A 13,108-nucleotide genomic window follows, 5' to 3' on the forward strand; every position below is an offset into this window, starting at 1 on the left:
GCAAACGCTCGATCGAGTCACTTTCGCAGTTCTGAATATTATATGAGGCATCAGATGGACAGGAAGAAATTGCTATTCACAACACAATACAGATGTAAATAATTTGATGTAAAGAATAATCCTATAAAGTTTGAATCAAATCCGATGAATAGTTTCAGAGATATGATATTTCAATTTTTTTCCTTCAAGACATACCTGTGACCTTGAAAAAGGTCAAAGGTCACCAAAGCAGACGTCAAAGTGTAGAGGTCACTGGGAGTCACGTTCACATAAAATTTGAGCCCGGTCACTTTTATAGTTTCCGAGAAAAGCCCAACGTTAAGTTGTGTGTTGCCGAACAGAAAAGGCTAGTTATCTCCCTTGTTTTTCTGATAACGTTCGTAAAAGGCTACAGATGTAAATACTTTGATGTAAAGAATAATCCTACAAAGTTTCAATCACATCCGATGAACTTTGTCAAAGATATAAAATGTCTAATTTTTCCTTTGACGCTGACCTGTGACCTTGAAAAAGGTCAAAGGTCAACGAAACCATCGTTAAAGTGTAGAGGTCATTGGAGGTCACGACTAAACAAAATATGAGCCGGATCGCTTTGATAGTTTCCGAGAAAAGTCCAACGTTAAGGTGGTGTCTACGGACGGCCGGCCGGCCGGACAGACTAACACTGACCGATTACATAGAGTCACTTTTTCTCAAGTGACTCAAAAAGTCTGAAATATCTCAAATGTTAAATGGAAAATCTGAGTAAGTGTTGTATCCTACACAAAACATCTCAGAATTACATGCTGTCATTTACAGTGGATAAAAGTAGAATTCAAGCACACACTATTTCACTGTTCAGAACTGTAGGCTTGCCAGTTTTGATGCAAAGTGTGAACGTTATATAAGCCAAGGGAGATAATTTCAAATCACGTCTGACTGCATATTTGTTTGGGCTTCAGTTTTGCCCCAAAATGTGGTTTCAAGCATGAAAGATGATGCAGGTAAATAAGCAATTGCCGTTCCTTGTGACAAATTTTAAACGTTTGTACAGAATAATGAATAAGCAATAATGGCAATATATTTATATAAATAAAAGGGTTTACACTCTACATTGCCAAACAGAAAGGCAGTTTCTTCAGGTTCACAGGTACTCCATTCTCTGAAAATGGTTGTAAAGCATAAGCAATATATTTCACTCTTATAACTATTTTCTTCACCTGTACAATAACTTTTTATTTACACAATCACCAGGATAATCAAGTGCCAGCACTGATTTGAAAAGAACATGTTAAACATGTATAAATAACATTGACATAAAAACACATTATGCAAGCAATTGCAAAGTTTGCTGCTCACAAATGAAGTATTGAACCTCAACACAGAAAAGCAAGGGACAAGAGTCTCATATTGGAACGCATTTTAAAAACGAAACAAAACCAACTAAAACCTAAGCGCAGCACAGCTGTGCTGTCTGCTGGAAAAATGAATTAACATGCCTTCACTTCGCTGTGTGCAGCGTTCAGTCGTATCAGTGAAAGGAGCACTTGGCATCTGCAACTCATTTAACTTAGTCCCACAAAGAATGTCTCCTTGGTGTACCGCATTTCGCTTAATCCGACATGAATTTGCACAAAAAGTAACACAAAGTGTGAAATGGTTCCAGAGATTCAGACTGGAACCCAGTTTCGAAGAAAATATCATCAGACTTTTGATGCCGTCATAAGGTTGAATGTGTCATTTAAATCAGTGTCATTGCCAACCAGCTAATCAGCGTTGACTGCAGGAGACGCAGTGTTCTAGTACTCAAAGCAAATCTTATGCAGCAAAATTTGCTGCGTGCAGCTGGGGGCAGTATTTGTTAACGCTGTGCACAGCCTAAATTAAGAACAGGCTTAAACATGCCCAATACGGCACACAACTGCACTCCCCAAAGACCTTGAGCTGTAGCTGAGAAGCTTCTCTTTCTTGCTGGTTGATTTGCAGACTTTCTCTTCAAGGCGACTCTCCTGAAAATGAAAGATTGAAATATAGAGTAATCAGTAATAAAATAAACAAAATGGAACTGAAAGAGGTGAATGGAGACCTTGGTGACTGGCAGACCATGTCTTCTTACCACAGATGTGCTTTTAGGAAATTAAAGGCCTCATTTTTGGCTCACGTAAGTGTAGCCTATGCGATGATAAACTTTGTCTGTCTGTGCGTGCGTGCGTGTGTGTGTGTGATAGAAACTTTAACATTTCCGAGTCTATGGATAAAGCTCGCATAAGAAGATTACGTCTCGGTCAAAAGTGTTTGACGTGTGTGATAGAAACTATTTGAAGAATTCACATTATGACGTAAGAGGGTTAGACGTCACGCAAAGGAATTACTGAAAGTCTCGGTCATTGTTATTGTGAGCGGGCCGAGACTAGTTGGCAGATCCAGGGTCTCGCTTTCTTGCACAGTTTCACCTATGCTTACTGTGTGTGTGTGTGTGTGTGTGTATGTGTGACGGAGTGATTGAGTTTGTGTTACTGTTTGTCGATTTCTTACGTGAGCCTTGAAGGCTTCGCCTCTTGTTTAGTTTTTTTTTGTTCGTTCATGGGGTGAAACTCCCACGGCTTTTACGTGTATGACCGTTTTTACCCTGCCATTTAGGCAGCCATACGCCGCTTTCGGAGGAAGCATGCTGGGTATTTTCGTGTTTCTATAACCCACCGAACTCTGACATGGATTACAGGATCTTTTTCGTGCGCACTTGGTCTTGAGCTTGCGTGTACACACGGGGGTGTTCGGACACCGAGGAGAGTCTGCACACAAAGTTGACTCTGAGAAATAAATCTCTCGCCGAAAGTGGGGACAAACTCACACTGACAGCGGCCAACTGGATACAAATCCAGCGCGCTACCGGCTGAGCTACATCCCCGCCCCAAAGGCCTAATGAAACAGGTACTCTTAGCTGGGAGGCGCTCTCTCACCATATAATCAGCACATGACATTTTTCTGTACATGAAAACTGACCAACAAGAAGCAGAGAAAGTTTTCATAGAACAACTGCTCAGCTGCATCAACATAGGAAACACACATCCTCTTTCTCTATAAGAAAATTACACAACAGACAGTTAAACCATGTCAGTTTTAAACTCCTGTCTTTGGAAGAGAAAAATTCTTTTTTTTTCTATCAAGTTTTCTTTAAATCATTATTTCCAGTATTTTACAATTTTGTGTGCGAAAAGTTTGGTACAGAAATCATCAACCAGCCAATATTACCAGTTTTAACTGCATTTGACAGGTTTCATATCAAAATAAAGCTACTGCTTTGTCAGTACAACTTAGTGTGACTTGTGACCTTAACCAAGTGACAGCTATTTGATGTATTCCTCTTGCAGGGCTAACACCAACAAAATAAGTGAAAAACCAGAAAAGCCAGGGTCCACGGCAGCTCCCCCCAGAAGCTGAGACTTTTTAAAAATTATTTTGTAAGGACAAAGAACAGCCTCTCCTGATACCAAAATGTATGTTAATAAATTATAAAATAATACACATTTTGCCTCCATCGATCATCCAAACTAAAAATTAAAAATAAAATGTTTTAAGTTTTATTGAAAAAAACTGGATTTTCCGGTTTTCAAAAAACAGATTTTTGGTGAGAACCAGAAAGGTGTTAGCCCTGCTCTTGCATTTTGCAATCCACCTAGCTCAATTACTGCTTGAAGCCTACGATCAGGTGATACTCAGGATAACTGATCTGAAAAAGTAACTCCTCACAATGAAACAAATCTTACTTTTAGACTTCAAGTCTGTTTCCCCATCGTCACAATCCCCCATGCTTTCATCTTCAGACGGACCAGCAATGAATCTTTTCAAATCCGTTTCTTGTTCTTGTTCATACTGCTGGTGCCACTGCTCCACTCCACGACCTTGCTGTCTGAGGGTACTGGATTCAGAGGGGTAGCAGCTACTTGGGACATCATGTGACTGAGGATGAGAGGTGGGAAGGTCGCGAAAGCCACTGGTAAACGGTTGTGGTTCTTCTTGATGATCTGAAACAAATAGCAGCCATTGTGATCATGAACTTGTGATTGAATACATTTAAAAAAAAAATACATTTAATACATACATAGGCAGTAGAGTTCACACACGTACTTGTATGCTGACACATATCATATGATCTGATTCAATCATGAACATATGTGCACGTCCTAGATACTGGGAAATACTATGGGTTGTCAACTTTGAATGACTGTCACAATATCTCTGAGCAATGGATGACAAAGGGGATGCTTTGATGTCAAAGGGGATGGATTTGACTTACTGTAACAACCAAGTTTGGGTTTCCAAACATTGCTGTGGGTTTTAAACGATTTAATTTTTAGCCAAAATGCCCCCAAAACAGCACCTAAAACTGGGACAAAAATACACCAGTCTGTGTTGCAGCTGTACATAATGGAGAATAAAGCTCTGTGAATTTTATTGTGATGTTTATGGGTCAGCTGAAGGATTATTCTCGACATACACACTCAAGAATTACATCTATTTTTCTTCTTCTGGGAGTTTGATCGGCAAAGAAAACACGTAATCGTGGGTTACTGTCGTTTCCGGTTTCAACTTCATCAAAAAATGCGATCTGCTGAACAAAGGAAACCTCAAAGTTATTCAAAGTCATTATTTATTTATTTCAACAACATTTAGGTTTTCAAAACACAGCACTACGGTAGGAAACAAATTTATTTCAGCTTATAATCGCGCTTGAATGTACCCCACCCTTGTTTCGTTTCCATCTGTAACCCACGAAAGCATGGCCACAGCAGACGACAAATCCCGCATTGCCTATCACACACGCGTTGTGAGATCGCGGGAACACCGTCGAAAGTTCCATTCATGACGTTTGACCCGGTCATGTGAATAGACAATGAGAATTTATCCACCCAATCGTATTCGTTTCCGGTTTTTGAGACGTAACTCACGACAGACCACGCTGTATCTTCACTGTTTGAGACCTGTAAAATCTTTTTTGACAATTGTAGCATATATTCATCGACGAATTTTGCGATATTTTGCTGATTAAAGCTTGATCTGGTGCAAAGTTTGAGCAGCACATGTGTTCTCATGATCGGCGCCATTATGAAATTTTCGATTCTTCTGCAACACACGATCGACAATCGATTAATTCTCTCATTTAGGATTGTCGCTTATGGAAACTTGAAAATTTCAAACTTTCATGTATGCATAGTTATTTATCTATGTAGTCCACATGCAATAATCAAGTTTTAGTTCTTTTCTTTGGAAATAAAAGACATTACGAACTATGGTTTCCATGAAACTCACGACAGTATTATCTCTATACACATAAACCCAGTGAGCACAGATCGAAAACTTTTTGCTCACTTAAATCTTTCTATCATGTATTAAAACCCAAAAGGGTGCCCAAAACGCTAGTTGCTACATTTGACCTACAAAAAAAACTTTTGCGCCTGGACATTGCGTGGGTTACGGTTTCCACTTTCTACTTCGATCTAGTTAACTTATGGAAACTTGTAATTTCAAACTTTCATGTTTGCATATTTATTTATCAATGTTGTCCACATGCAAATTGCAATAATCAAGTTTTAGGTCTTTTCTTTGGAAATAAAAGACATTACAAACTATGGTTTCCATGTAACTCACGACAGTATTATCTCTATACACATAAACCCAGTGAGCACAGATCGAAAACTTTTTGCTCACTTAAATCTTTCTATCATGTATTAAAACCCAAAAGGGTGCCCAAAAGGCTAGTTGCTACATTTGACCTACAAGAAAAACTTTTGCACCTGGAAATTGCGTGGGTTACGGTTTCCACTTTCTACTTCGATCTAGTTAACTTATGGAAACTTGTAATTTCAAACTTTCATGTTTGCATATTTATTTATCAATGTTGTCCACATGCCACATGCAATAACTGAGCTAAAGTTCTTTCCTGTGGGATATTGAAGCCTAAAGTGGAAACCATGTAACCCACGACATAGAGCGTACTGCATGTGTCTAATTGTCATTTCTAAAGAAACCCCGATATGAAAGGTCCTCTCTTTGACAGAAAAAGATACAGGCATGTCTTTTGCACTTAAAAAAGAGTATTTCACTCAATTCAGTCCTACTTTTTTTCCTGGTGTCCATGTCCCATAGTTGTGACCCAGTATCTAGGATGTGCACATATATATATTCAAATGCACACAGGAATACCCACACAGGAACACACACACATGAACACACACACACACAATTTTACTAACACAACCATATCAAAACACATACGTGCAGATGAAACAGAAGACACGCGGCTGCGGTCTTGAGACACAGTGTCGGTCAGACGAGAAGCGATGTTCTGGTCAGCGGGCTGTGTCAGGCGAGACGCTGGCGGTGAACCAAGGGAAGACGGACCACCACTGGGCATGTCACCTCTGGAGGTATCCTCTGTGTGCTGGACTTCGTCACCATCGTTTGGCTCTTCAGTTGATGGATGGTGCTCATCGTCATTTCTGCAAGCAGCATTTTGTAACCGTTTATTTAGCTTGACATGAAGTTTTGTTACCTTAGATAAACTGATCAGGTAAATGTTATTTTTATCTGATGCAGTTAAACATTAGCTATCATCTTGAAACTGTTACAGTCTGCCATTATTTTCCAACTCATCAAATCCTATCCACACTTTAGGACACCTACAAGCTTCTCTTGTTCTTTAAACACAAAAACAGTTCCAGACAGAGATCACGACACCACACTACACTCACCTGAAGACTTCACCCTGCTCTCTACTGGGCCTGCTCCTCGTCTCCCTGACGTTCACCTCATTGCCCATCATCAGCTGGTCCACCTTCTTGATGTAGTTGACGGTGGTCCCAGGAGATGGCTCACCACGGTCGTGGTAGTGGTAATGAAGCACAGTCGGCGGCTGTTGTCCTGGGAAGGAGAGCGGAGGCTGTTGGAAGGGCTGTCGTGGGGGTTGCGGTGGTGGCTGCTCTAAACGGGGATAATGCTCCCCCTGATACGCAGGGTAAAAGGGAGGAGGGTACCCATGCTGGCTGGAGTAGCCTGCAGGAGTGTAAGCTCCAGCACCAGGCCCAGCGAGTGGATGTGGACTGTAGTGCTGATGCGTGTGTTGCTGAGTGTGTGGACCGTACCCTGGGTGTTGAAAACCCGGGTGTCCTGGCTGAGGACTATATGGATGTCTCTGCGGGTAGTGCTGAGTTTGTAAAACACTTGGAGCCCCCCTTCCTGCTCCATAACCTGCCGCTGAATACTGCGGACTGACGCACTGATGACCCTCCCTCCAGGCTGGTTCCGCTCGACTTCTGGATTCTGCATGATGGGCAGGTCCTTGGGCTACTAAAGGAGGTTCCTCCACTGACTCCGAGAAGCCTGCCTGACCCACGTGGCGAAGTCTCGTCACTGGGGGGTAGCCTGGACAACCTAGACCTGGAGGATACGACTCCGGGGGATTGTCCCCAACAAGGTCACTTTTGTCACTTCCCTCCAACTGCGAGGAGTCCTCTGATGACTGCATAGCTCCACTACGAGCATTCCTTTCATCACCATCCTCGGTTTCCATTAGACCCACACCTGCCAAATGTTGCTGAACTGCTCCAACAGCACTTGCATCCTTTTCCGCGTGAGCAACAGATGTAGGTGGTTGACCTGATCCAAACACTGATGGCATGGACTGGGACATTCTGCTGGGTTCTTCTCCCTGGCTCTGAAATGCATGACTTCTTCCACTTCCCGGCATGCTCCCATACTCCCCCAGACTTTTTGATGGACAGGGCAGCCCCTCAAAAAGATTCTCCCGCTGAGGGCTTCCAGCCTCTGAAAATCTGGGGTGCAGATAATATGCCTGTGGAGCCATGCTGCTGCTTGGCCACATCTGCTTACCAGCCGGGTGTTCAGGTGATGATGATGACTTATTCTCTGGATACTGGAACGGCTGGGGAGGGCAGGAGAACTGACCGCTCACCCCATCCGTGGGGACGCTGTAGGTATGGAGCAGGGAAGGAAAAGACCCAGAGTAGCCTGTCTTTCCAAACTGGTCCAGATTAGCTGGGACAGACCCTGGCTTTGGTGGCAACAAAGAACCCACAGAACCATGTGAATAATGTCCTTGCTGGTAACAGTACTGCATATATTGCATGTATTGGAAACTGTCATCTCTCTGTGGCAGTGAGTACTGATCGCCATAAGCCTTCATGAACTCATCTGGTGTCTGGAGCTGCACTTGTCTGTGGTGCCTTTGACTTTCCTGTTTGTGTGACCCAAAGTACTGCTCAGGATATTTCTTGAAAGCGTCCCCAGCACTGCTCTGGTGCTGCTTGTTTTCCTCAGCTAATTTTTGCTGGAAAGCCTGTTCCTGTGCTAACATCTTCTGACGATGCCTCTCAGTTTCAGACTTTTCCACTTTTTCTGCATGTAATTTTCTCTGCCGTTCTTCATCAGCTTCACGCATTTCTATCCCTTTCTTCTGCTTGATCCAAAGCTGTCGGTCAACTCTGTGCTTTCTCTCATTCTCTAACCTTATGTTTACTTTATCTTCAAGCAGCTTTCTCAGAGAATCAACATAAAACTTGTCTTCACTCCAGTACTGTATACCTTTCAAGGATCTGATGCTTGGGGGGACTCTGAACGTTCTGGTGCGCTTGGGTTCAGTAAATATTGGGACAACAGACCATCTGCGTTCTGCATTGTCAATTGCATCCATAAGACATGTCTGGCTAGAGAATTCTGACCAAGCATCTGTACAGAACTCTTTTGTAACATACAAAAGTACGTATGTGCAGTAAGGCAGAACTAGGTCGAGCTGACCTATAGGGGTCATTCCAGAGTCAGGCAGGATCTCATCATACAAAACCAGGCATGGCTTGTGTCTCTTCAGCAACAACACTTCAGCGTTCACACGTTTGAGAAATGTCTCCACAGCTGGCTTGTCATCATCCTGGTACAAAATCATAGCGTCGTAGTAATCAATCTTTAGTTTCTTTGGGAACTTGTACCTGTATTTCTCCATCTCTTCATCACTGTCAAGTGCTACAGGCACCAGACTTGTACTCTTAGAAAACTCTTCCGGAGATGTAGATGAAGGACTGGGCTTCTGTGGGTCACAGTGTGAGGCATAACCTTCATCGGTGATTGCGCTTTGGAGAGCAACACTAACACCTTTGATGACGTCTCTCTGAAAGTCATCTTCATCTGGAGATCCAACACCCCTGTGCTGTAACCTCCCTGGAGATGATGAGTATGAGGATGAAGAAAGTTCTGGAAAGCCTCGAGCATCTGGCGACTGACTTGGCTGAGTGCTACCTGGATGTATTCTTTCATGTGCACCTCTTGCCTGTCTCTGACTCCCTGGTGACTGCTGTGTAGGCAGTGGTCTATCTGACGGTGTCCCAGGCACTTGACCTCTTGACTGTTGAGAACCGCCAGGGACTTGCCAAGGGCGTGACGAAGTGTTCGAACTTTGTGGCCCAGAAGGCTGAGGTTGCCCTGGCAGAGAGGGCCCAGGTGGATTCTCATAGAACTGTCCATGATGACGGTATGATGCTGATGCCATACTAGGCCTCGTCTGAACAACCTCCCCTGAAACGAGCAACAATAATCAAAGGTGAAAATAATTTCTAATAATACATGTACTCCAAATCAAGGTGCAGGTTTTTGGTTTCTTAAACACCCAACAATGCTGCAGTCACAGGTACAATAGTTACTTTGGAGTCACAGCAGAGAGGAAACCTAATCGAAACACAATAATGTATTGTATTTTTGCACATGTAATTGTGTGCATGAGAGAAAATGAGAGACAGAAACAGAGAGAGAGAGAGAGAGAGAGAGAGAGAGAGAGAGAGAGAGAGAGAGTTTGAGTGTGAGAGCGCTTGCATTGCCTTTTTACTTCACAGTCTGCATGACTTCAGTCACCAGTATGAGTGCAATACACATGTATGCATTACCTTCATTACCGGAAGCTGAAATTGGGAATACATTTCCAGAAGAAATTTTGCAGAAGAATGAAGCATTTCTTTACATTCTTTGGAACCAGAACACACACAAAGTGACAAACACACGCTTTATCAGCAAATGTATAAAAGTCGTGAGAAGAAAAATGGTAACATACCACCTCCTGGGTCTGTTCCTGCCACTGAAAAAGGTACTGCATCTTCAGTGACTTTGTTGCTAAGGAAACTACTCTTCTCTGCCATGGTGAGCAAGCATTGGGCCTCTTCAAATCCAAGAAATATTCATCAGCTCTCCTTCCATGCCCATTAAGGACAGTTCCCTTTCTAACTTGCTCCACAAGTTTGAGGTTTGCTGATCACAGTCACAATCTCATTCTCCCTCTGTCATTTCTGAAAGCAAATGAGAGAAATCTGTTGGAAAAAAAAAATTCTGTTAGACTGCAGTTTCTACTCAACGACAAATATTAAAAAGCCGGTAAGATGGTTTAGGCCAAAAAAAAAAAAATTGTCTGTTTAGGGTAACATGACCAAAAAAAGTAGGGTCGGTAGGTAGGTAGGGTTTTTTTTTGTTTTTTTTGTTTTTGTAAATGCTATGTTGGCTGAACATTCACTTCTTATATTTGATGAATACATGTTTCAAAACTAACGTATAAATAAAACAGAGAGAAAGGGAGAGAAAGAAACGCCAAATGTCTCTTTTTAGCATTTTTACCTCTTTTTTTTTCTTTTTTTTTTTTGAAATCAAAAAAAAGTTTTTGGGTCGGCGCCAAATCGATAGGGTCGGTCGGGTTACCCTAAACAGACAATTTTTTTTTTTTGGCCTTAAATCTGCCGGACATGACATTTTATTGGGTAATGTTCGCCAACTTTAATGTCAAGATTGGGGTGTACTTTGGTATGCTTTAAGTTTAAGATAATCCAACGCAAAAACAAACATTAGAAAGGCTGAACTGCGTTAACCTTGGAGGAACACACACTTTACTACATGCATGTACAATGAATCTTCGGAGACAAAAAACACACATCTGTTTTCCATCTGTAAATCTTGATGCTTTTAAAAAAAAAATTTGTTTAGATACTTCTAGTTTTACCTGCCACCTGGTAAGCAATTTCAGAGTAATTAATGTAAAATGACCACTTCGAATGTCCACTATATGAACTGAATGTTGACAACATTGATTGTGTAAGTTAATCATTCTTTTCAAACACACAGATTCAGTAAGCAATTTCAATCATACTAGCCAACACATACACACTATAGACCATTTCACAATTTACATTGCGTGGTTGATGGCAGGAAACCACACTAAGATAAGATAAAGATAAGATAAGATAAATTTGCAGATGTCTAAGGCCGCGAGGCCTATATCTGATCTTTTGACCAAGTACTACTGACTATCCTAACTTTGAGATGGCCTAGTGTAACGATCTTTTGATCGTGCCTTATTGTCTAGACTTTTCTTCCGTGGCGTATATATTGTGGCTGGGAGTGGCATGCGTGGCCTTCGTGGCAAACACTGGGTGGCTAACCTTAGCACAGTACATGTAGTCTTTGAACACACTGTCAATTCTGTTCTTGAAACTGTTTAATGACGGCGCCTCCACAGTTGTCCAGGGGATTCCAAGTGTCTACAACTCTGTTTGTGAAGAAGTGCTGTCTCAAGCTGGTTTTACATGCGTTTTTCTTTAACTTGTAACAGTGTCCTCTAGTACCAGACTGCTGATTGAGTTCGAGAGGATTCTTGCAGTTATACACACCGTGCATGAACTTGTACACTTCTATCATATCACCTCTCACTCTTCTGTAACACATACTAGGTATCTTCATGACTTTGAGACGCTCCTCATACTCTAGGTCCTTCAAACCCGGCACACACTTTGTTGCTCTACGTAGCACACCCTCGATAAGCTTTGTCCTTTTCCAAGCGTGGACTCAGTTTGCGAGTTCCAGATGAGGCCTCACCAGAGCTATGAACAACATTCTCTACGTCCACCAAGACAGATGAAGACACACATATGAACTCAAATTTTAACAGCCAAGCAAAGATATCCGTCCTTGATTTCATCGCAACCATGCTTTTAACAAACATGCCTGTGTGTCAATATTACCAACATCACGCAAACAATCGGACCACCGAGTGTTGGCCAAACACGACAGGAAGTGAGCTCTACACAGTCCGAGACATGCAATCCGAGCCCTCTCAATTATCCTGAGCAAGATGGACAATCATTGGCTGGACAATCATGACACTAACGACTTACCATGGAATCCCCAGGCGAGAGAAGCAAGGTTTGGAACACACTGAGGTTCGGACCACCTCTGTTTTGTTGAGTCACACGGGACTTCTAAAAAAAGGTTCCTGGAAAAACCACTGGCAGAGTAGCCTCCCTTCCTTGATCGGTTTTTGCTAGAACCGCACGATTGACATGCGAGTTGACTTATAAACAAGCTGTTTTACAACTAGCAGTTTTGTTGTCTGTATGAGAAATCTTTTATTCTACAATTTTGGTAAGAGATGAATGGTTAAATGAGAAATGATGGAATTCTAATGAATTTGTACTTTCATTTTCACTTTCCACGAAGTAGGCTATCCAAAACAACTATAAACCGAAATTTACTACATTCCACAATTTGAAGGTGAAAGGGGGGAGGGGGGAGGGTGGGGTGGGGTGGGGGGGGGGGGGGGGGGAGTGGAGTCACCATGGTTGAAAACGATTTTTTGTGTGTGTTTAAAATATCAAATTTTAAATAAACATGCGTTTTCTCAGTTCAGCATCAGGGGTGGATAGTTTTAACATAAACAGTATTTGGTTGTAAAGACAAAAAAGAAAGGGGCTTATACTTATGCAAATATATATAAAAAATAAAAAAAATCAGTTTTTTTCTCCTCTCTTTTTTTAATTGTTTTCATCCTCTCTTCTCCTGCTTGTCCCGATGCTTGTTCCTTCTCCCAGTATGCTCTCACACCGCCTCGTCCCAGCACTCATTGCAACATCCACCCCTGAACTTCGTTCCGCCGCCAGACTTGTTTTTTGCGCTTTCTGAGTTAACCAGTGTTGGTCAGACACCTGGGCACCCTCACAATCTCATTCGTGAATTTACAGACACTCCAGGGAAGGATGTCAGGCCGCTGCGGCAGACTACCCTCGGAAGATGACACTGCACTGTTCTG

At 42.2% G+C, this 13,108-nt stretch overlaps 1 protein-coding gene across 2 annotated transcripts; it reads right to left on the minus strand.

Annotated features, from left to right (window-relative positions):
- Positions 1 to 693: 693 nt before the first annotated feature.
- Positions 694 to 12,435, minus strand: LOC138982356 (mediator of RNA polymerase II transcription subunit 12-like). 2 transcript variants are annotated; one of them, XM_070355618.1, is made up of 6 exons: positions 12,198 to 12,435; positions 10,094 to 10,325; positions 6,732 to 9,564; positions 6,256 to 6,479; positions 3,747 to 4,004; positions 694 to 1,988 (listed from the first exon to the last, which is right to left on the minus strand). In XM_070355618.1, exons 2-6 carry the CDS (start codon positions 10,176 to 10,178, stop codon positions 1,975 to 1,977), a joined length of 3,414 nt encoding a protein of 1,137 aa, XP_070211719.1. In that variant the 5' UTR covers positions 10,179 to 10,325; positions 12,198 to 12,435; the 3' UTR covers positions 694 to 1,974. The 2 variants fall into 2 exon arrangements, with proteins under 2 accessions (XP_070211719.1, XP_070211712.1); XM_070355611.1 differs by having other exon boundaries at positions 10,094 to 10,346.
- Between the last annotated feature and the right edge of the window lie 673 nt (positions 12,436 to 13,108).

This window comes from Littorina saxatilis, linkage group LG1 (genome assembly GCF_037325665.1).
Source record: "Littorina saxatilis isolate snail1 linkage group LG1, US_GU_Lsax_2.0, whole genome shotgun sequence".
NCBI lineage: Eukaryota > Metazoa > Mollusca > Gastropoda > Littorinimorpha > Littorinidae > Littorina > Littorina saxatilis.

Coding starts and splice junctions, on each gene's coding strand:
- LOC138982356 (XM_070355618.1), bottom strand. CDS start 10,178: ATGGCAGAGAAGAGTAGTTTCCTTAGCAACAAAGTCACTGAAGATGCA. Junction 9,565..10,093: donor AGGAACAGACCCAGGAGGTG/GTATGTTACCAT, acceptor TGCTCGTTTCAG/GGGAGGTTGTTCAGACGAGG. Junction 4,005..6,255: donor GTCTTCTGTTTCATCTGCAC/GTATGTGTTTTG, acceptor TATTTGTTTCAG/ATCATCAAGAAGAACCACAA.